The sequence below is a fragment of the Erpetoichthys calabaricus genome, chromosome 8 (assembly GCF_900747795.2).
Source record: "Erpetoichthys calabaricus chromosome 8, fErpCal1.3, whole genome shotgun sequence".
In the NCBI taxonomy this organism is placed as follows: Eukaryota; Metazoa; Chordata; class Cladistia; order Polypteriformes; family Polypteridae; genus Erpetoichthys; species Erpetoichthys calabaricus.
Genome location: NC_041401.2, coordinates 61,572,864 through 61,597,860, shown reverse-complemented (window position 1 = coordinate 61,597,860; position 24,997 = coordinate 61,572,864). Strand labels below are relative to the sequence as shown.

At 38.9% G+C, this 24,997-nt stretch overlaps 1 protein-coding gene across 4 annotated transcripts in view; it reads left to right on the top strand.

Moving 5' to 3' along the window:
- The first annotated feature begins 12,896 nt into the window (after nt 1–12,896).
- ddx52 (DEAD (Asp-Glu-Ala-Asp) box polypeptide 52) overlaps nt 12,897–24,997 on the top strand; it is a 43,938-nt gene continuing 31,837 nt past the window's right edge. For 2 of the 4 annotated variants that reach the window (XM_028806604.2, XM_051930405.1), the window contains exons 1-4: nt 12,897–13,029; nt 20,248–20,449; nt 21,925–22,070; nt 23,805–23,990. In XM_028806604.2, coding sequence (XP_028662437.1) covers nt 12,943–13,029; nt 20,248–20,449; nt 21,925–22,070; nt 23,805–23,990 — 621 coding nt within the window. In that variant the 5' untranslated portion in view covers nt 12,897–12,942. Of the gene's footprint in view, nt 13,030–13,200; nt 13,332–20,247; nt 20,450–21,924; nt 22,071–23,804; nt 23,991–24,997 lie in introns of all 4 variants that reach the window. The other 2 variants (XM_051930406.1, XM_051930404.1) reach the window with 2 other exon arrangements.

The following is a 24,997-nucleotide window of genomic DNA, read 5'->3' as shown; positions in this document are numbered from 1 at the left end:
AGAGCCTGTAAAACTGTAAGACAGATTTAAAAGGAAACAGAAATGGCAAACCAGGGTAAAATATACAAAAGGAGCATTACTGGTGGACCCTGATTGAAGAAAATATATGGCCTAGGGAGTCTGATGGGTCATTAATATGGCACAGCCACCCACAGATCTGTTCCTATACCGACCCCTACATCCCACCATTCAAATGATACCCCAGAGATAATGGGCAAACAGAATTGTTGCCACTATTACATCTTTTGGCAATGATACAGCACCCCAAACAACTTCACTAGATTCACATGTAGTAAAAGAAATAAGTTTAACTGAAGAGCATCCAACATGTGATAGTATGGAAAATTACATTATAAACAGGACAGCCTGTGCCCTCTGGCGTGCATCACTGACATCCAACTTACTTTCCCAATAATATGCCAAACCATTTTTAAGCCTGCTTGTCAGGGTTGTGGAGGGTATGAAGTCTACAGCAGCAAGCATAGGGCACAAGGCAGGTATAATCCCTTGGACAGAGCACCCATTCATTGCAGGGTGAACATACTGACACACACTAGGGTTAATTTAGCATCACTTATCCACCTAACCTGCATTTATTTGGGCTGTGGGAAGAATCCAGAGCACCTGGTGGAAACGCACTGGAGAATGTGCAAATTCCATGCAGTGGGGACCTGGGATATAAATCCCGTTCTCCTTACTGAGCGGCAGCAGCACTACCACCGTACCACCTCGTCATACCTAATAATATTTTAATTTATATATCCATTTTATGAACCCATTTGTTCCATTACTGGGTCAAGAAGAAGCCTTTGAACCCTATCCTGTGTGAACTACTCAAAAAAACAGAGGCAGGTCTATATGTGGAGCACACTTTCCAACAGCCATTTGTGAAAATTAACCTTTGTGTCATGAAAGGAAACAGAGGGAGAATGTGCAAACTCCTCAGAGCTAGCAACTGAAACAGAAATCAAACTCCTGGAGCTATGAAGTGGGAACTGTAAGCACACATGTAACTGTGCCTTGCTCTCCCTTCAGTAATTAAACAGCAATTTCCATAATTTCAATACTTATCTCTAAAAGAACTCGTTGTGTTACAGTGTCCTGATTTTTTTTTTTTTTACCTTGAAGGAAATCATCCCAAAAGGACAATATCTATCAAGCAACTCATTTTCTAAACCTAATTTTAAATTACAAAGTCAAGGGAAGCATTTCCTAAGCAGTGCTGGGTACAATGGATGCCACTCTGCCCTAATCAATTTACAGTCACCAGTCATCTTAGAGTACAAATTTTTTGGATTAGGAAGAAAAAAACCCACATAAAAATAGGGAAAGAGTCCAAAAATATCATAATTAGTGGCAGTAAACATTCTGAGACAGCGGTGCTAGTCAATGTGTAACCCTGCTGTCAATGGCACCATATTGATTCGTTTTTGAACTCTTTTTTTGCATGAAATAATCACATGGAGCCATCATAGCAGTATAAGGTACAAGACAAGCTGAATAGGAGGCTAGTCTAACATAGGCTGCTCACACTCACTCATACAAAACCAAATTATTTAAACTTTCACACTTTTATGATGTGTGAGAAAACATACTTGAAAACATGGAAGATGTTCAGTCACTGCACAAAATGAGATTTGTTCAAGAATTTAGTACAAGTTCCTTCTATTTTGAGGCAGGAGTACTAACCATTTTGTCACATGGCAACCATTGATGTATTACATATAATAAAAACAGACACCCGTGAGAAAAACAAATTAAGAAATATCACATAATATCAAATAATGTCGAACAGCCTTAATATTACTATACATCTGGAGTTCAACAGTAAGACAGATCATGATATCATCAATGCATGGGCATAGTTAGGGAGGGATTTTAGGTCTGAACTCCCACAAAATATATTTCATGACAGTTCCAACTGAATGATCACAGATGGACTTATAATTCATGTACTTTCTCATCATTCCCTGAAATAAATTACTGGTAATGTCCCACAACCAGCACAGCAAGTTCATCCTTCAGAGTTTTGTTCAAGTTGTTGTGGAGTCCTTCTCACTGATTTTGAGTCATATTGATTTTCTTTCTAGAAGACCATGATCCAGTTTCTGTCAGGGTTGCTGAAGACCTGTGCTTGACTCTGAACTTCTGCATGATAGTTCCTTCAGCTAACCTCTCTGCCAAACATTATGCCAGTTGCAGGTACCTGTGAATGGTGGACTCTGCAGTGTATTAGTACTAGTACCAGTGACACACTATTCTATTCAGGAGAACTCAGTTGTATTCTAGACACCACTGTTGCATTTTTAATATTTCCTGCTATCTAGGCAGCATGTTAAAAGCACTGGACAATGTGACAAGATTCTAGAAAAACTTAGCTTTAACTCTTAACCCAGTTAAATACATTTTAGGGTGTAGGAGCCCTTCCTGGTAACATCTTGCACAACACAGGAAACAGCCTGGTAGCGTTAACAACAATAACTGCTGTGATGGACAGCCGGGTCCCATGCCCGGCAGGGATGCCCCTGCTGCATCTGTTCCCGGGGAAGCCACCATGGGCAGCTCAATACCTCCCCCGGGACGCTTGGTGGCAGCCTCCCTGGAGGACGGTGATCCCCCAACCTTTTGCATGGCTCCATGGGAGATGGAGTCTTCCACAGCCTGGTTGGGAGCTTGGATGGCCGCTAGGGGGAGCTTCATGGAGTCAACAGCCCGGCTGGATGAATCTTCAGCCCCACCCAGAAGTGCAATGAGGACCAGGTGGTCAAGCACCTGGAACGTTTCTGGGTGGGCTATAAAAAGGGCCAGCCACCACCACTCCAGAGCCAGAGTCAGGAGGAGCAGGACTAAGCTAGAGGAGGAGTGGTGGTGAAGGAGAAGAGTGTTTTGGTGGTGTTGTAATTGTGCTTTGGGACCGTGTGGCACGGGGAAGACGTGTCCCACAGTTGAAGAATAATAAAGCCTGTGTTCATTTTGTACGTGCCTCTGCGTCAGTCTGTGCCAGGTTGGACGCTATATGGCGCCCAGATTACACTGCATATATTTTAGGCAATTATATATCTATTGTGAAACCTGTTTAATGTAATTCAGGGCTTTGGAACCCATATACAATTCTAGCAGCACTGTGTACAAGATGGGAATGGGAACCTATTGTGGAAGGGGCACTAGAGCATTGTGGGATATACTTACTCAGCAGGCCAGTTTAAAGTGTAAATAATTTAGCTAATACAGACATCTTTTGGATGTGGGTGAAAAACAGCAGTATCCATGCAGACATGAGGAGATCATACAAACTCCACACAGAGTGTAAGAAGAGTAAAAATACAAGACCGATAGGATACAAGTTTCAGCAGAACCAAAATATATGGCAATTGAAAAGAAGGGCTTGTGTGCATTGAGTGATAAGACTTAAGCATCATAATCACAGTAATTGAATGCATGATCTTAACACATTTGGATTAAAACATTTGACTCTATTTTTTAATTAATTTTTAATAACTGTGTATATGCTGGAATAGTGCATTTTGCATGGTTCCTGACAAGGCTACTTAAGTGAAATTATAATGGTGAAAAAATAAGTGTCTGTTGTAGCAATGACATGTTTTCACTTCTAAATTAAATAATGGATTTACTGCTTTCTAAATGATGATAGAACAATTTGGCAATTTACTATAACTTATGGGCAACATGCATTCTGCTTCATATATAAAGGTTAGGCAAAAAATCTTATGTGATCATTAGTATATGCAGTAAGTAAGATTACATCTTGCCTGAAGAAGGGGCCTGAGTTGCCTCGAAAGCTTGCATATTGTAATCTTTCTAGTTAGCCAATAAAAGGTGTCATTTTGCTTGGCTTTTCTCTAATAAACTAACACAGTTTATAGTATAATCTACAAAAGTATGCCAAAATAGTAGTTGTTCCCAATACACTGCACTATGAAGTTTTTGTTTCTTGAACACTATTGGGTGTTTCTTATAGATTTTTGGGTGCTGATCACGAATATCACATCAATATTTACCCATCATGTACTGTTTCAGAGACATCTTCAGTTTTGTCATGAGTTTTTCTTATATTTGTATCCAAACATTTTCGCTCCCGTAAGTGACTTATCAACAATGGTTTGTGCAGCCTGGGCATGTCCAGGCATGGAATCAGGCCAGGTTGGAAGCTGTTCTGTTCCTAATCTGCTATCAGCAATGAGACCCGTCTCACATGACAACAGTCTTCCAATTCCGAAGCCACCAGAGGATTGAACCTTAGACGAACCAGATGAAGAAACTGCAAATAGGGTACTGACAGTGACATTCACCTGGATTTTGAATCGTGCTCATCATGTGATCCACATCTGATAACACAGTCTGAATTGAATGATTTGGTCAGAGATTTGGGTCTGTCAAAAGCAAAAGCCGAGCTGCTGGGTTTGAGACTGCAGGAATGGTGTTTGCTGTCACCAGGTACGAAAATTTCTGTGTTTCGAGGCCGACATCATGATATAACCAAATTTTTTGCACAAGTCAACAGTCTCTGTTTCTGTTGTGACATTGAAGGATTGTTCTTGGCCTTGGGTTGTGATCACAACCCAGAAGAGTGGCGTCTCTTCATTGATTCGTCAATGTTAAGCCTGAAAGCTGTTCTGCTACACAATGGCAACGTTTATCCTTCAGTACCTGTTAGCTATGCAGCACACATGAAAGAAACATATGAGAATATGGAACTGTTGCTGAAGCACGTCCAGTATAGCAGGTACAACTGGAATATCTGTGGAGATCTTAAAGTCGTTGCTCTGTTACTAGGACTGCAGCTCGGCTATACAAAGTACTGTTGTTTCATCTGTGAATGGGACAGCCGTGCCAAAGAGTCACACTATTCTCAACAGAACTGGCTACTCCGTAAAAAGTTAGTTCCAGGACAGAAAAATGTGGCACATGAATCGCTTGTCAACCCGGCAATATATTGTTGCCTCCTCTTCACATAAAACTGGGACTCATGAAGAATTTTCGTGAAAGCACTGAACAAGGAAGGTGAAGGTTTTCGTTATTTAAGACAGATGTTCCCAAGAATAACTGATGCCAAGATCAAAGAGGGCATTTTTGTTGGTCCCCAGATCAGACATGTTATGAGTGACAAGCGGTTTGAAGATCTGTTAGTTGGGCCGGACAAAATTGCCTGGAAAGCCTTCAAAGACGTTGTTGACAATTTTCTGGGCAATTACAGAGCACAAAACTACATTCAGCTGGTAGACAAACTTCTCAAAGCATACAAGACAATGAAGTGCAACATGTCACTCAAGATTCATTTCCTCCACTCACACTTGGACTACTTCCCTACAAATCTCGGTGCCGTCAGTGACAAACACGGTGAAAGGTTTTACCAGGACATTGCTGCGATGGAGAAACAATACCAGGGCAACTGGAATCCGTCAATGCTTGCTGACTACTGTTGGACACTGCAACGTGATGCACCAGACATTGAATACAAAAGAAAATCAGGAGCAAAACACTTTTAATTCTGTTGAATTTAATAGCTTATGCGAAACATAAACGTTACTAAATACATTATTGTCAGTAAACATATAAATGTCTATTTCTCAGAGTTCCTACGTGTGATGCAGTAAAACCAAAACTATATTTGTGCATACCCAGTAGGTAACTGTCACAATCCGCAAAAACTTTTCAGGAAGCAAGACTTTTCAAAAAAATTGTTGTGCAGTGAAAGGGTGGGTTTATTTCATGTCATCTATTCTAAATGATAATTTATTTTTGGAATCTTGACACTTCTTACATAATCATTCTACTTGTATTACATTAGTGAACTGAGATTTTCAGGTATAGAAGACAGAGGTTTTGAGGTATGATGGTTATACTCACTGATCATGGTGCTGAATATATTGAATAGCGCAATCAGATTAGAACTTTGTAAATATGACAATAATGACTTTAGTAGTAATATATACATTCAAGATGGTTTAAGCTTGGAGAAGTGAATCTAACCATTACGTTTTATGACTTGATTATTTAATTCACAGTCATGAGGAGTAGTGCCCATCACATTAACATTGGGTACAAGATGGTAATCAGCTCTAACTCATTAGAGGCCAATTTGCAAGCTATCATACATGCCTTTGCAAAACTGAAATCCTAGACAGAGGAAGTATCAAAGGAAAAATCCACCAAAATAGGCAGAGAACAAGCAAACTCCACAGAGGCAGGAGCCAGATAAGGATTTGAACCCAAGACTAGTGAACTGTAAGAAAGCAGCTGAAAACAGGTTTGCAGTACCCAGCACAAAGACAATTTTACATACTACAAGATGCATTATTTTCCTTGCTAAGTAATTACATTGCACATATGATAGAAAATTTTAAAAAAGCTTAAGAAGACAAAACTGCCAGTTGTTTTAAATGTTTCAATATTAAAGTTAAATTGAGGATGGAAGCCTAGCACTTATTTTGCACAGTACGAAAGTCCAGTTTATAAATGAACCTAGAGTCAGTTTATAGACACATACATGTATCTTGTTGGATATGTTGCAAGAGTATAGAGTTTCAGGTTCAGTTTGAGCCATTATTCCCTGAGAGCTAAGGAGTGAGAGATGTCTCCACATTTTTTGGCATAAATCAATTCCTTTGAAGTTTGAAAATGGATTCCTTCAAGGGTCTTCCTCAATTTTCATGGATAGAATAATGTACCAATACGAGTAGAATAAAAATGAGGCTTATAGAGTGTGCAGTCTGGGACCTGACTTTGTGCATTTCATTGACAGCAGAGTATGACATGACAAGTTCCAAAAATTCGGTTCTCCAAATCCATGGTTCTTATACAAAAAAACAGTGCCTTGCTGTTCCCTGTCTCTGCACCTTTCAGAAAAGATAGACAATCTGATTGGAAGATGGAATAGAGTTGTTCCTTCTCTGCATCAAGAGGAACCAATTCAGATTGTTATGGAAATATAGTAAAATGCCTGTATGCCCCAAATGGAAGGTGCATGTGGCACAGTCAATCAGTGTAGACCAGGACTTTCAGAACCTAAACACGTCACTACTTTACATACATACAATTGGGATTTGCTCATTCACAGATAGAAGTGTGGAGTTATGGGGGACTGGAATCTTATTTATTTGATATTTTACGCAATACACCTGAATCAGACTGTTGAATTTAAGACATAAATAACACCATGGACAGGAAACTGAAAAAAATGCAGAGCCAAATACAAAATAAGCACCCAAAAGAGTAGGCTACAGCATTTTTACTGTTCAGAGATCTGCACAAACTTCAGTTTCAATCTGACAGAGGCAGTGAGCTCCACACCCTCTGGCTTCACCCACAGCATCTGTAGCATGCTCTTCCATGTGCGGGTAGAAAACAACATGTGTGAAAATAACAGTATATAACCAGGGGTGGAAGTAACCAGACTCAAAATGTCCTTCTGGAGCTGCAAGCAGCATAGCTTTCTTATTTCAGATTGCATCAAATTTCACAAACAACTTTTTTAAATACCTAACCTTAGCAAAAAATTATGAAAATGGACTCATTAATTATTACCTTGGACTGTTTTGTTTGATTCATTTGCATGAACATTAGTGCATCTTATGTTTGGATGATTTGTGCTGCTTTTCTGCTGTTCTATTATTATTATTCGTGGAGTAATTACCTTCTATGTACCCAAAACCTGAAGGGTTACAGATACATGCCTGATGTAATCTGCTTGTGGCAAGGGAGCTATTGATGGGCTTACACCTATTGGCTGACCTGGGAAGCGCCTGGGAGTTCACAAGGAACAGCTGCAGCCTGTTGCTGGGTTTATGGGAAATCTTCCTTGCTTGGCTTGTTACAACTGTGACGCTCAACAGGATAAGGTGGAATTGAAGATGAGATGACATCATAACACATGTTTGCATAAGTTGTTTGAATTTTTTCTGTGTTTACTGGAGAATTAGCAAGGCAAGGCTGCTTTGCTTCTCCAAATGGTCTCTAATTTAGTGCTTTTGAAAAGAAGACCCTAACAAACATACTGATTTATGTTAAGACGTTTGTCTGAGACACTGATATCAGCTAATGATTCTTGCAAAACATGTTGATCCTTTCTTATCCTTTCCATTGCTTGTGATTTTCAATCTCATTTTGTACTCAAGAGCATTACAACTACAAACTGAAAAAACAAAAAACTAACAACAATACATAATTGCATACAGGTTTAATAAAAGCTGACAAATTTTACCAAAAATGTTACATTAGTAATGACTTTTTTAAGGTTTACAAATATTCTACCATTTTAACCAAACATACAAAATACTACATTAATTTAACAGAAAAACATGCCTTTCTTTTATACAACACCTTTTTATGATGGTATTAGCTCAAGGTACATTATACAGAAATATATTGCAGTATTTATATTTGTTTTTCTTTTACAGATGGAAATCATACAGAATAAGGCAGTCAAGGCTGGGGCTTAAACTGGTAACTTCAGATTTATGGTGCCTTGGCCACATATTTCCTACACAGTACAATAAAAAAATACAGTAAACATTTTGAAATATCTGAAAATAAAACATCCTGTCATTTACTTACCAAGATACACTACAAATGCAATCAGAAATATTCAACCCCCTCACCTCAAAATACATTATAGTGATATGAATCAAGGTTAATGAAAATATATGACAAAAAGCCTCAATAAACAACAAAAGTATTTACTGACACATTTTTAAAGTTATTTTGAGAACATATTGTAAATTGACTTAACTTTGAGTTCAAATGAAAAATGTAACTCTGTTTATAAATGTGCATGTGCACTATAATTCAAACCTCAGCTTCAGTACATTGTGGAGCATCCTTTAGCCTTTATAACTTCTAATAACCATTTTCGGAAAATGCTGACAAGCTCTGTACACCTCTGTGTTGAAATCTTTGCCCATTCTTCACATGTAAAAGCCTCCAGCTCAGTGATGTTTAATGGTGTCCGTGCTGCAACCAAAGATTTTTAATGGAATTTACATCAGGGGACTGAGAAGACCACTCCAGGACATTCCAGGATCTATTTCTCAACCAAACTTTAGTTAACTTGGAGGTGTGCTTTGGATATCTTTCTGGAAAGTCCATTCAATTTCTGAAGAGAAGGCATCATGTTCCTCTTTAAAATAGCCAGGTATTTCTGGGAATCCATGACGCCAGTTACATGGTTAAGATTGCCAGTTCCTGCAGCAGAAAATCCCCACATCATCATTGATTCACCCCCATGCTCGACTGTGTGGATGGTATTTTAAGCCAAGCCTTTCTCACTTCAGACATTCTGCTAGTCCATGTGTCCAAACAGTTCCAATTTAGTTTTGTCAGTCCATTGAACTGTTTTCCAGGATTCGGCAGGCCTATTCAAATTTCTCCTGGCATATTCTAGTTAACCTTTGATGTTCTTTGTGGTCAAGAGTGGAGTGAGGCCATGAAGTCCGTGTTTATTCAATGATTGTCTTATAGTTGCCAGTGAAGCAATTGTCCCGGCCTTCATCAGGTCATCCTGTAGGTGTATTACAGTAACACGGGGATTTTTGTCAGTTGTCCTGACTAAGTTGTTAAGGGCTCTTGATGAAATTCTGGGCTTTCTCCCATGGCCAGGCAGATTTGCAGATGTGCTGTAAGCTTATAATGCTCCCAATGGTGCCTCGTGGAATGTTCAATATTTGGGAGAACTTCTTGTACCTGATGACTTAAAGATGAAATGAAAAAATTTCCTGACTCAGCTTTTGTGAAAGCTCATTAGTCTTACCCAAGATTGAAACTTACCTTCAACAACTTCATGGGTGGGGTTTATATATGCATCACAGTTGAAGCCAATTAAGGATCATTATTGAATTCCCAAAGTCTTAATTATGTTTTGACTCCACTTTAGGCCATACAAACTAGCAGAAGGTTTTAAAAACAGCAATATTATATAAGGGGTGAATAATTGTGACATGGCTATATCAATAAAATGTCCTGTTACTCACAAATACTACATCACACATTTTCTATGTTGATTTTACGTACAACTAAACTGATAAAGAAGAAGTCATCCAAAACAAAATCTAGCTGTTAGAAAAAAATTTCATTGGTAAATCCTTACAATCTTTGGGGGGGGGGGGGTTGAATATTTCTGATTGCAACTGTATATGCAATGACTTGTTGAGACTTTGGGGGAGTTGTTTTCTAGTTTCAAATTATTTCAGAAAATACTAATATACTTCTAAGTTATAATTTAATTATTCTTATTTGACCAATCATCAATGCCTATTAAGGAAGCATTAAAATAAATTGCTATGCACTGTGGACTGATTTTTACAATAATATTACTAGATAGATAGATAGATAGATAGATAGATAGATAGATAGATAGATAGATAGATAGATAGATAGATAAGTAAGTAAACAAATAAATATACATACCCACTTTGGTCTGTACAGACACTGGGAAAATTATAAAGCAAGAAAATTCAAAAGAAAGAAAAGTTCTGACTTGGCTGCCGCAGTCCCAGTGAGGCACCATACAGATGTATTGCTTTTGGTATATAAAGGAGCCCCCATAGTGTTTCTTGACACACTTCTACTGAATGATTTGTTGGATGAAAGTCCTCAGTATTAGTGTGTCAGAGAGAAGATGTGAAGAATTGTTTATAATGGCACTCAATTTTGTTTTAATTCTCTCCTTTACTAAGACCTCCAGGGAGTCCAGAGTGTGTCCTATAACTGAGCTTACCCTTTAAATTAGTCTGTTAATTTGGTAGGTCTCTCATGAAGTGGTGTTACCAGCCCAGCACACCAAAGTGTAGAAAACCGCACTGACCATAACAGAGTTATAAAAGATGTGCAGGATGTCACTTCCCACAATAAGGAATACAGTATCATAAGGAAAAAGACTCTGCTTTGCATTTGTTAAATATTTCCTCTATGTTCCGAAACCAGTCCAACCTGTCATTAATGTGGACCCCCAAGTACTTGTAGAAGTGGACAACCTCTACATTCACTCCTTGGATAGTGACCAGACATAGAGGCTCCTTGGCACGGCAAAATCTGTTTCTAGGTCCTTGGTTATGTGAATGTTAATTAAGATGCAGACAGATCTCATTGCACCCAAAACAAACTTTTCCACCTGATTCATATACTTTGTTCCATACCCTTTATAAATACATCCCATAAGTGCAGAACAATCCAAGAATTTCTGGAAGTGACATGACCTAAAGTGTTATTTATAATCTGAGGTGCACAAAGTGAAGAGAAAAAGAGACAGGACTGTTCCTTGTGGTGTTCCAGGTTTGCTCACATCCGTATCAGAAACAGTCCTTGAGTCTCACAAGCTGTGTTTTTTCTGACAGACAGTCCATTGTCCAGGACACCATAGGGTCATCCACCTGCATATCTCTGACTTTACCCCTTAACATAGATGGCTGGATGGTACTGAAGGCGCTGGAGAAATCAAAAAACATAATTCTAACAGGACTGCCAGCTTTGTCCAAATGAGAATAAGCCTTGTAGAGCACATAGATAATTGCATCCTCCAGGTCAACCTTTGCCCAATAGGCAAACTACAGTGAATCCAGGTGGTCTATCACAAGAGCACTCATATAGTCTAGTCTCTCAAATGTCTTCATAAGGTGAGACACTGTAGTTAGCATTGCCGTATCATAACTCCTAAGTCAATGCTTTAAACCCAATCCACACACACCGCTCTGGTGGAGTTTACACATTGAATCTGTGTCTACATGGTTTTTTTTTTTGTTTAATACCATTTCGTTTATTACTGTAAATTCCAACTTTCACTGCAAAGATATACAGGTTTGGATATTGGCATCTCCAAATTGGTTCCAAAAGACTGTTACACAGGAGTTGCTCCCTGTCTTTCTGTGAGGACGGGAGCCAGCTCCCTGCTTCCCTGAACTGGATTAATAAATGAATGGAAAATATTATCCTGTACATTTTTTAAAATTAAAAAATATTATGTGTGAGTAATCGACTAGTTAGATTCTTTTGCTGTAGTTACAGCAAACTTTCTTGTCACTCTGCCACTTCCCAACTGTTGATCTTAGGGTTCATAGATAGATAGATAGATAGATAGATAGATAGATAGATAGATAGATAGATAGATAGATAGATACTTTATTAATCCCAATGGGAAATTCATTGGGATTCAATGGGTTGCAAAGGTTGTAACCCTAACGCACTCATTTCCTAGTACCAGATACTTTGAAGTCTCGTAATTTAACCCCTGAAATATGTACTGGGTTTTCTCCCCACGGGAATATTCCATTGCATGGAAGAGGGACTTGTGTTGTCTCTGCGACCCTCAGAATGAAATTGTTGAGAACTTTTTGCTCTTAGTACGTCTACTGCTGACAAACCGGTCTAAGGTAAAGAGCCAGAGAAAAAAAGTAATTAAGAATTGGAATCCCTAGTGATGGGGAGCTCATTCCCATCTTGCAAAAATGAAAGCATAAGATGTTTTTAGATAAACAGGCAAGAAAAGGCAGAAATGCACCGACACAGTAAAGTAGACACTGTGTACTGTGGTCTGTTTTTATTCTAGTATTCGTGCCTCAACACTGACCTCTGAAGGCTGATCAGTACTCCCGATAGTTGGCTCAAACCCTGTGCGCATTGGAAAGATTAATAATATTTCTGTGAAAGTTTCCATTCATATTTGAGAAAGAAGGCAGTACAATTCGTGTAACCATTTAGTAACCCAGTCCAACATCTCAGTCGTTTTGAAACAATATAAGTGTATTTCTCCTATTACCCCGCATTACGAAGCACTAAGCGTACACCACACGAGCAGCAACCACTTGCAGAGCCTATGCTCGCAGCTTTGCTGTAGCTTTGCAAGGCGCACTAATCGAGTGCCTATTTACGAGTCGGACGCTTCATCAGCGATTGCTTTTGCCCACACTCTGCGTCGTGTTGCTTCCGGTGAAGATGGATGTCAATGATCTGTTTCGAAAACTAGGGGCAGGTGCTAAGTTCGACTTTAAAAAGTTTGGAAATGATGCCGAGCGATTCAAGGTGAGTACAGCTTTAAAAATCTGTGACCATGCAGTCCGTGTTATGACCGTTTGTGGTACGGAAGCATGCATTGGAAAAAAAACCCCTGGCATCTTTGAGACAAGCACGTGCGAGATATATACCGAGTACTGGTAAACAAATAAGCCTCTCTGTCCTTTGCTTCTTTCTCAGTGGTGGTTATACCAAGCGGCATAAGTGTATAAGTGCAACCGAGAGGGCGCCGTAGTTAAGTTGTAGCAACAAAGACACATACGGTGCATGGAAATGCAGACAAACTAAACTTAAGTGGAATAAATTGTAATGTAAGTCAACACGGTTGCAATAAATTTGTCATTGTGTTTAAGCCACATGTGTGACAAGATTCAAATATATAGTTGTAATGAAAAGTTAACATTTACTGCAAGAGCGATATATGTGTCAGGATAGTGCTAGGCTTTCAGTTATTTCTTACAACTATTTTTGTCTGTGGCAAAATGATTGTACAACATGCATCTTCAGACAAAGAAAGTACTGTAATTTGGCACACAAGTTTTAATTTATTGTGAGTTTTCTGAAATCATTAAATGAGTAAAAATACACAGAAAGGGTCAAATATATACAGAACAAGCACCCAGTAGCTGATTAAATGTCCTTTGGCATGTTTCACCTTGATCAGTCACTTCTGGTAGCCGTTACAAGCATTTGGCAGAATTCATGTTGGATATTTGACTACTCTTCTTGGCAGAATTGTTACGGTTCAAATTTGTTGGTTTCCTGGCACAGACCTGACTTTTAAACATAGTCCACATATTTTCAGTAGTGTTGAGGTTAGGACTTTGAGAAGGCATTCCAGAATCAGCTTTGATGTTTGTTTAGGGTCCTTGTCCTGTTGGAACACCCACTTCTGTTCAAGTTTCAAACCTTCTAGCTGCTAAGTTTGAGGTTATGCTCCTCCTTCATTATTTCATCCACTTTGTGTAGTGCACCTGTTGCAATGGCTTCAAAACTGCCCTAGCTTTAATAGTTGGAAGTGTTCTTGGTTAAATTCTTAACCTTTTCTCCAACAAACATATCTGATATTGTGATCAGGCAACTCAATCTTTGTCTTATCTGACCATAAAACTTTCCTCCTGAAGGCTCTTTCTTTGTCCATGTGATCAGCCACAATCTTTAGATGAGCTTGATGGTGTCAATTTTGGAGCAGGGGCCTCTTTCTTGGATGGCACTCTCTTGGCCCATGGCAAGGTAAACTTTGCTTGACTGTGGATTGTTGCACTGATGTTATGGCAGCTTTGAGTTCATGGCAGACCTGTTTCTTGGTGGTTCTTGGATTGTATTTAACCATCCAGACCAATTTTTCTCTTGGTTGAAGGAAACAGTTGGGTCTTTTTCCAGACCTTGGCAAAGTGGCTTACAGCTCCTAGTAACATGTACTTATTTATGAACAGTTATTTGAACTGAACATCTTGACGTCTGAAGGTGCTTAGAAATGGTTCCAAGAGACATTTGTGACTTGTGTAAATATACAATCCTCTTTCTCACGTCTACACTGATCTTCTTGGACTTTCCCATTCTAATGTGTGTTTTTCAGTCCAATGAGTGCTTTCAAACCCTTTTATGGCAATGCAGAGAAGTTTATGAGCTGTAGCCAATCATTAACAAGCAGTTATCACACACCACTTAATTAATTATCTAGGTTCATGTATGTATAATTTGAACCCTGTGATAACTGTAGAAAACTCGCAATAAATTTAAACTTGTGCACTAAATTTCTGTTTTTTAAATTTTGAATAAACATGTACGCTCTTCTGCCGCAAAAAAAATGTAGAAATTATTGAAAGTTCAATACTACCCTGACATACATGTCTGTAATTTGAGTGTATGTAAACTTTACACCACAAATGTAACTGAAGTACAAGTTACAATACATTATGGAAACACATTATATACAATGGTAGTAAGTAATATCAAGGTGCACAAAAATACAATAAATGTATTAATCAGTATGATAGTGCATATAATTGCACTCATGTCCTATACTTAGTAAGTCTTTAAAAGTAGACATAAATCAGGCTGGACTCTGCCTGCACCCCTGGTAATACAGAGGTGTTAGAAATTTACCATCGTGACTGCCATAGGAAAAAAAAATGACAAGAAAGGGATAATACATTTTATGTTGCAGCTTAAGGTGGCATAAGGGGTTCATAGAATAACATGGTAAGCATCAAAGATGGCACTGTAGTAATGGGCCAGATTTCTCTCTCTAGAACAGGGGTCCTCAATCACAGTCCTGGAGGGCCATAGTGGCTGCAGGTTTTTGTTCTAACCCGGTTGCTTAATTAGAAAGCAATTCTTGCCAATAATTTGATTTCATGGCATGTTAGTGCCTTAACTCTGCCATGTCAGGAAATTCTCATATCCTAGATTTTCTTCCCCTTTCTAAGGATATCATCCAAATGATCTGAAGGCTAAAATGGATGAATAATTCTCAGTCCTTCACTTTACTCTCTTCAGTTTCCTTCCAAGTATGTAGTTAAACCCAATAGTGCATGATAAATACACACAGGTGTAAATGGAAACAAGCTAAATGGAGAAATGCTGGTCTCTTTTGTCATTTGCATGTTACTGCTAATTAGGAGCAATTAAAAACCAAGAGTACAGCTGTTTAAACCTAAAATAAGCAATAAAGGTTCAAAATATTAATGAGTGAGACAACTAAAGTGAATCAGAAGTGTTACTTGAGCAATAAGTGTTTCTTATTAAGCAATTGGGTTGGAGCAAAAACCAGCAGCCACTGCGGCCCTCGAGGACTGTGATTGAGTACCCCTGCTCTAGAACAGGGGTGGGCAGATTCAGTCCTGGAGGGCCGCAGTGGCTGCAGGTTTTTGTTCCAACCCAATTGCTTAATAAGAAGCCCTTATTGCTTAAGTAACACTTCTGCTTCACTTTAGTTTTCTAGCTCGTTAAGATGTTGAACCCTTATTACTTATTTTAGTCTTAAATAGCTGTAGTCTTGGTTTTTAATTGCTCCTTATTAGCAATAAGATGCAAATGACAAAATAAACCAGCATTTCTCCATTTAGCTTGTTTCCATTTACACCTGTGTGTATTTATCACGCACTATTGGGTTTAATTAAATACTTGGAAGGAAGGTGAAGAGAAAAAAGTGAAGAACTGAGAATTACTCATTTATTTTAGACTTCAAATCATTTGGATGATATCCTTAGAAAGGAAACAAAATCTAGGATATGAGAATGACCTGACATGGCAGAGTTAAAGCACTAGCAAGCCATGCAATTAAATAATTGACAAGGATTGTTTTTTAATTGAGCAACTGGGTTGGAACAAAAACCTGCAGCCACTGCGGCCCTCCAGGACTGAATCTGCCCACCCCTGCTCTAGAAGAACATATTCTTGGCTGCTAAAATCTGGTGAATCTAGAAACAAGCGTGGAATGGCTGAAGTCAGTCAAGATAACTGTTGAGTCTGGGTATTTATTCTTAATTGTGGAAACTGAATTTCAATTATAGCATGTGCTTGAGGGGGACCAAAAACCCTGATGAAAATAACTGATAAAGATGGAAGACTAAACAGTTTGCTGTTAATCCTCAGATGTGTCAGATTGGGAGAGTAGGTTGGTAACAACATTGTGACATTGGTGCTCAATAGGTTGGTAACATAGAGGCACATTCCACCCCAGTACATTTTTATTATACCAATCAACTCTGCAATATAGGAAAAGTAATAGCCTCATCATAGATGGAATCTTTCAGCCTATTCACAATAGAAACAAAAAGGTAATAAGTGAATAATTTGTTCTAATGCTTCAAGCAATTAAATCTTATCCATTATCTTTCACAGTGATTGTACAGTTGAAAGAAATATACCTGAAAGAGAGCTCTAGCTCTTTTTCTTACATGCTAGCAGCATGTGCAGTTCCTGTCGCTTAACTTCGAGGGATGGGAAAGACAGAAAATCAGTATGGAATCATACATTGTATTTGCAGAAGATCAGTGCAGAAATCTAAAAGAGACAACAGATTTAAATATATGAACATTAGTAAAAATTAAATAACACTAGCCTCCTTTACATAAGATCTTTGCTTAATGTGCTTCCTGCAAATATTTAGCTGTCCATCCATTTTTTTTTTTTTTTTACTGGCTTATCCAGTTCAGATTCATGGAGCAACTGGTAGCATAGGGTGCAATGAATGATCCAACTCTGGGCAGAGTGCTGAGGACTCTTGACACACACCCAGTTTGAAATCACTATGTAATATAACAAGTACTGTACATCTTTAGAATATGAGAGAAATCCTCTTGACATGGAGACAAGATGTGAAGTTCATACACGCCAGAGTTTGAACCCAGGGCTCTGGACCTGTGAAGTACAGTGATACCTTAAGATACGAGTTTAATTCGTTCCGTGACCAAGCTCGTAAGTCAAAATTCTCTTATCTCAAATCAATTTTCCCCATTGAATGAATTGAAATGCCATTAATCCATTCCGGACCCCGCAAAAAACACTGCAATTTTTTTGTTACATGTTTTTAAATAAGAAAAATGTACTTATAAATAACGAATATTGTATAAAAACACAATACAATAGAATGTACTGCAATAAACTGTTTTTATTAAGTACAGTACAGTATAATGTGCAGCATTTACCTTGGAGATCAGACAAGTTGAAGATGCTGACTGAGGTGGTGGAGAAAGGCTGAACTGAATAACTGTATGTTATTCACTGATTTTTGCCCTTTTCACTGCACCTTCCTCGCTTTCAGCTGCAGGGGTTTTCGAAAAAACCAGTCCAATGAGGTCTGTTTCATCCTCTCTTTCAGAATGTTTCTAAAATGCATCATGCAAGTTTCATTAAATAGTGCAGTCGCGTACCCAGTTGAAACTTTTTCTGGGTGTTTCTTTTGAATAAAGTCTGAAAGTTTCTCCCACATTCCCAACATTTCCTTTATCTCACTTGTAGAGAGAACTTCCTCCGTGTCACTTATTTCCTGCAAAACCTCTGTGTGCTGCTTTTCTGTAGCTCCTTTAGCTCCTCTGTTGTCAGTTCCTCAGAGTGCTCCTCGATGAGCTCATTGATGTCACCTTCAACCATGTCCAGGCCCATGGTCTTGCCGAAGGATACAATCTCCTCCACCACTGCTGCTTCGGATTTAAGTCTTTCAAATTCCATTTCAGACACAACCTCAGGCCACAGCTTCTTCCACGCAGAGGTCAATGTCCTCTTTGTAACACCCTGCCAGGCCAAATCGATAATTCTGAGGCATATCACAATGTTATAGTGGTCTTTCCAGAACTCTCGAAGGGTGAGGTTTGTGCTCTCTGTCACCTCAAAGCAGCAGCGGAACAGGTGCTTGGTGAAGAGCTTTTTAAAATTAGAAATCACCTGCTGGTCCATGGGCTGCAGGATAGGGGTGGTGTTGGGTGGAAGGTAGAGAATCTTTTATAAACCTGAACTCTTCGAGGATGTCATCTTCAAGGTTAGGTGGGTGAGCAGGCGCATTGTCCAGGACGAGAAAGGCTTAGGCTTAGGGTAGGTTATTTTCCTGGAGATATTTTTTAACGTCAGGACCAAAGACCAAATTCACCCACTCCACAAAGAACTGCCTGGTGACCCACGCCCTCGGGTTTGCCCTCCACATAACCTGCAGTTTTTCTTTCATCTTTTGTGACTTAAAGGCCCTGGGGTTTTCCAAATGATAAACGAGCAGCGGCTTAATCTTGCAGTCACCGCTTGCATTGGCGCACAGTGTGAGGGTTAGCCTATCCTTCATGGGTTTGTGGCCTGTCATCCTCTTCTCCTCTGCTGTTATATAAGTCCTACTTGGCATCTTCTTGTAGAAGAGTCCTGTCTCATCACAGTTGAAGACTTGCTGGGGGATTTATCCTTCGACTGCTATAATTCCTGCATAAGTTTTGAGGTAATCCTCAGCTGCCTTTATATCCGCGCTCGTTGCCTCACCATGCCTGACAACGGAGTGAATGCTGGTCCTCTTTTTAAAATTCTCAAACCAGCCCCGACTGGCTTTAAATGGCTTGCCCGATGCCTCGTCTGTTGAAGTGCCTGGGGTCTGCTGCTGCAAATCCGTGTAAATCGCTCGTGCCTTCTTGCAGATTATAGCCTCCGTCACGGTATCTCCTGCGAGCTGCTTCTTCGTCAACCACACAATCAGCAGCTTATCCATATTTTCATGGATAGATGTCCGCTGTTTAGAAATGATTTTAACGCCCTTGGCTGGCGTTATAGCCTTTATCGACTCCTTCTGCTTCAGTATGGTGCAGATTGTAGAAGTGCTATGCTTGTACTGCTTCGCCAAATCGACTACACGCACACTTTGCTCATGTTTTTCTATAATTTCTTTCTTTAATTCAATGCACATCATCCGCTGCTTCTTCTCTGCACTGTCCTTCGCACTCACTTTCTTCGGACCCATAGTTGGAAAAACGAAGTTTTGCAGAATAACTGCGAGCACAACACTAAAGCTTCCACTGTGAGCTAACTGCTTAAAGTGAACAAGTGAGTCACGGGATGTTGGGGCGTTCACTGTGGCGAGCTGCACGTGCTAGCGGTGGGCTGGGGTATCTGAAGCTGGCTCGTAACCCAAATTTTAGCTCTCAACTCAAAGCAAAAAATCAGCCAAGAGACTGCTCGTATCTCAAAAAACTCGTTAGTTGGGACACTCGTAAGTCAAGGTATCACCGTAATAGCTGAAACCACTGTTTGGGACTCCATACATATGATTAATCAAAGTCAAAATAATAACTGATTCTTTTTCACCACGGGTAAAAGCTGCAATAGTAGAGGCGCACACTGAATATACAGAAAAGTTGACAATGCAGGGATGTCCTTTCAGCCTATAGACTTGACATCAGAAATTTGCAATCTTCCATTGTCAGTCATTGTATTTCCATTGTATTTATTATTTTAAATGTTTTTGAGGAGCAAATGTTCACATTTATGCCAATAACACATTTAGTTATTGTTTATTTTACAGTTAATAAGTCTATAAAGTATGTGTTTAATTTAATTTATTGTGTAAGTTAACCAAGTTTACCAAATTACTAATAAAAAAGGGAAAGATGTTGTATGTCAGTAAGAGAATGAGACATGACTGTGATGTTTCTTTAGTGTAAGCACAGCTGCCTGTCCAAAAGCCCAGCAAATATACTGAGGAAAAACAAAATCAAATCATTGTCTCTCTTCTATTTTCTCTTTTTATAGGTGATCAAATCTAAGGAAAGCAGCTTATCATTTAACCTATCCAGGATTAACTTTTTTGGTGCAAAAAAAGATGGTGGGACTACCAAAAATCAACAGACAGACAGCCCAACCAAAGAACCTTTGGTATCTGATGAACAGCCAATTGTGAAGAAGAGGAGGAGAATACAAGAAGAGAAACCATGCTCTCAAGATACTTTTCAAGGTTTGATGTTTCAACATATTATTATTCTACTCCTGTTCTGGTGCAGGGTTGATAGCTGAGCAAAATTGCAACTAGAACTGACAGAAATGTTTGTAATATTGAGTGAAAATCAGAAAAGGCACTAGAAAGATTAATATTAAATATATGAGACAGGGTGGTGGTGATTCTTAATGTATTTTTCCCCCAATATAAGAAGACGTATTCATGATTTTGTTGATTTAATTGCAATATGTTGCAAAGACAGAATTCACATTTATACTGGACCACAGTGTATATAATGCATACTCCATCCATCCATCCATTATCCAACCTGCTATATCCTAACACAGGGTCATGGGGGTCTGCTGGAGCCAATCCCAGCCAACACAGGGCGCAAGGCAGGAACAAACCACAGGCAGGGCGCCAGCCCACCGCAGGGCACACACACCCACACACCAAGTACACACTAGGGTCAATTTAGGATCGCCAATGCAACTAACCTGCATGTCTTTGGACAGTGGGAGGAAACTCACACAGACATGGGGAGAACATTCAAACTCCACGCAGGGAGGACCCAAGAAGCGAACCCAGGCCTCCTTACTGCGAGGCAGCAGCGCTATCACTGTGCCACCATAATGCATACTGTATTATTGTTTTTGTAGTATTATACTTTTCATCCATCCATCCTCTTCCGCTTATCCGAAGTCGGGTCGCGGGGGCAGCAGCTTGAGCAGAGATACCCAGACTTCCCTCTCCCCGGCCACTTCTTCTAGCTCTTCCGGGAGAATTCCGAGGCGTTCCCAGGCCAGCCGGGAGACATAGTCCCTCCAGCGTGTCCTGGGTCTTCCTCGGGGCCTCCTCCCGGTTGGACGTGCCCGGAACACCTCACCAGGGAGGCGTCCAAGAGGCATCCTGATCAGATGCCCGAGCCACCTCATCTGACTCCTCTCGATGCGGAGGAGCAGCGGCTCTACTCTGAGCCCCTCCCGGATGACTGAGCTTCTCACCCTATCTTTAAGGGAGAGCCCAGACACCCTGCGGAGGAAACTCATTTCAGCCGCTTGTATTCGCGATCTTGTTCTTTCGGTCACTACCCATAGCTCATGACCATAGGTGAGGGTAGGAACATAGATCGACTGGTAAATTGAGAGCTTTGCCTTACGGCTCAGCTCCTTTTTCACCACGACAGACCGATGCAGAGCCCGCATCACTGCGGACGCCGCACTGATCCGCCTGTCGATCTCACGCTCCATTCTTCCTCTATACTTTTCATAACAAAAATAAAAACCTAAATGACCAAATATAATATTATTCAGAGTTTCTTCTGCTGAATTTGTTACTGTTAAGCACACTTAGTGATTGGCAAGGATTTCTGGTATAATGTAGGTTAAGGTTTGAATCTTGAAAACCAACATCTTGAATCATTGAGGACAGATAAAAAGCTTTTGGAACAGGCTTATATCTTTTTCTTTCTTTTTTTTTCCTCTTTCCTTCAGTAGAAGGTATCTCTGAAACCATAGCATCTCTTGAAAATGATGGAATAATGTGGACGTCATCACAAAAAGAAAAGAGCAGTGATGCAGAAAGCAAAAAGAAAAACAAATCTTCTTGGAAGAAGTTGAAACATTTGCACCAAGAAGAGGTAAATTGCATGACCAAGGCTAATATGGTGTTGAGTTCCTTAATATTCCCTTGTGTTTCTCTGTCTGCCTACTTTAGTGGCATTGGTTCTGTTCTTGTACAGCATGTTTTCAAGTCTGTTTTTGTCATACAATTTGCACATGCATGTTTCATGAGTCAACAGGTATGTGATGTGTCTGTTATTTGCAATAGTTGGAGGAGTGCAGATATCTGGGCTGACAGCATTTTGTCTCCATGCACAAAAAAGGAATTTATGTTTACTGAAAGTATGAATTGGCATTAATGATGCAGTATACGTCATACAGATTTGGGTACTACTTATTTGTAAAATTTTACAATTAATAAATGCATAAAACATATTTTGCAGTGTCTCATATTACCCAAAACAAAAACCAGTTTGCCTTGTCTGGACAGTGTGCTCATTGTATGACTAAAACCAGTTTGTTTACTTTTTCTTGCCTTGCTGTTTGGGCAGCAAGCTGTTTTGTTTTATTTTTATTTTTTTGTAGTCCATGCTTCAGTGACTTTGCACATGATTTTAATGAACTGTTAACACTGTTTTCTAACAACATGATGATAGGTAGCATGAGTACAAATAACTTCAGCAAGATAAAGGTGAAACCTTAAGTCCAGTTAAAATGTGGAGTTGGTGGTTTACCCAAGTACATTTTTAACATTATTTAGGGTGTTTTCTCGAAGTAAAGTAAAATTGGTCAGTTTATTCTTTCGTGAGAAACTGCTGAAGGAATTCCTGTAATGCATAATTGCCTTATTTTTTTATACTGTAGTACTAAATAACACAGTGCAAATAATAAACAGGCATTATTGCTAAATCTTTATTGAATATTTGCTTTTTTTGTGTTATGTTTTTATAGTAGTTTTAGGCTTAACAGTGTTACATGTAGAGTACTGGAATAATGGTAAGCTTTTATGAAATACTTCCAGAACAACGATTAATGAGGCTATATTTAAAATGACACATGCATTACATTACTTTCAAATATCACAGTAACATCTTTAGCTGATTAACAGTGTAACCAAGAAAACATATTGTATTGACAGAAAACAAAATACCCAGTGGCTGTTGGCTAATTTGTTTGTGTTTATCAGTATTTCCCAAAAACACATTTTTGGACACAACAATACGAAACTTAACTTATGTTTACAGAACCATCAAATGACAACACTTTCACCAAGTAGTGCAAGAATAGTTCAAAAACCTGAAGAATTTCTACTATTGAGACCATTCAAGGGCATTATAAGAACTTTTATTTTAGCAGCACATGCACAAAAGACAGCTGTATGGAAATGCTTTATGGCTTACAGTTAGGTCCATAAATATTTGGACAGAGACTTTTTTCTAATTTTGGTTCTGTACATTACCACAATGAATTTTAAATGAAACAACTCGGATGCAGTTGAAGTGCAGACTTTCAGCTTTAATTCAGTGGAGTGAACAAAACGATTGCATAAAAATACCTAATTGTATGTTTAATGTCTAAGCTGAGATATGTGTTTAAGTTTGTTTTGTGACATGTGGTACCATGGATTGTTTCTCTTTTACTGGCTTTTCTTTGTAAGGAATCCATGAAGAACTTAGAAGCAAACATTTGCACATATGACTGGCATGACAGCTTTTAAACATAAATTGTAGTAAAAATTATTATGCATTATTAATTTCATTAACATGTCTGAAGTTTATTTCCTCATACTTTATTTTTTTTTTCTTTCCTAGATAAATAGCTTGAGGCGTGAGCACAAAATCCACATTCATGGGTCAGACCTTCCAGATCCTATAGCCACTTTTGAACTGTTGCAGAAGGAATACCAGATCAGTCCAAAGATAATGAAGAATATTCATGAGGCAGGTTTCCACACACCTACACCTATTCAGATGCAGGCTATCCCTGTCATGCTTCATGTAAGTAATATTGCACTCTTTGTTGAAATTTTGCCATTAAAAATAGCACTGCATTTACTTCTTTCTTTCAGCTTGTATTTTCTGAACACTAGGCTGCCTTGGATTTTCAAGAGGCTACATTATTAAGTAAACATCATTTTAATGCCTGTCTGTGGCAAAAAGTAAACTTGGCAGACATGGCAGTAATGACCCTATGCTATTGCAAAAAGAAATTAAACTAGAAAGCTACGTGCAACTGTGATTGATGGCTATGCAGTGATTTGGTAACATATTACAGTATGTTCATTATTTTTCAGTTTTAACAAATTTTGTTGAAAGTTTTGCTCTGTGCCAGTGCACTACATTTGTGTTTGTTTCTAAGGCTATATTTAAATTTTAATTACCAAACAGTCCAGGTTACCATTTACAAATTTCAAATATACTGAAATTAAAAACAAAATCTGACTTTATTTTGCATAGCACTTTTCACATTGACCTTTACAGTGCACAGTGTACTAGTCAAAGCAACTAGCCAATCTGGTAGATCTATGACAAGACTATTGCTAGGAATTTCCTAGGTTGGTGTAATAGCACTGTTTTCCACAGGCAAAGATGAATGCATGGACCAGCTCTGGTGAATTGTGATGCTCAGCTCTTATTTAAACTTTAATACGTCCTTCAAAAATAGTAAATATGCAGTAACATATGTATTTGCATCCTTGGTGTTTCATATTTCAGTCTGCACTGTCAGAAGTTTCTAGTCAACAGTGCTGTATTTGTCTGAAATACATTTGTACTTTATACAAAACAGTAATACATGAATCAATACATAAATAAATAAAACCATGATCTTGACAGAGAGCTATGTTTGCCTTCCAGTATTTTTGCTTTTAGACTAAAAAAGAAATGTGTAGTTACTGGGAATTTTTTTTTATAAGCCTTTTTGTGCCCTTATCACTTTTTCTTTGATGAATGGTTAATATGCAATTTATATAGAAACAGAAAGTTGCCTGGCTGATATAATCACA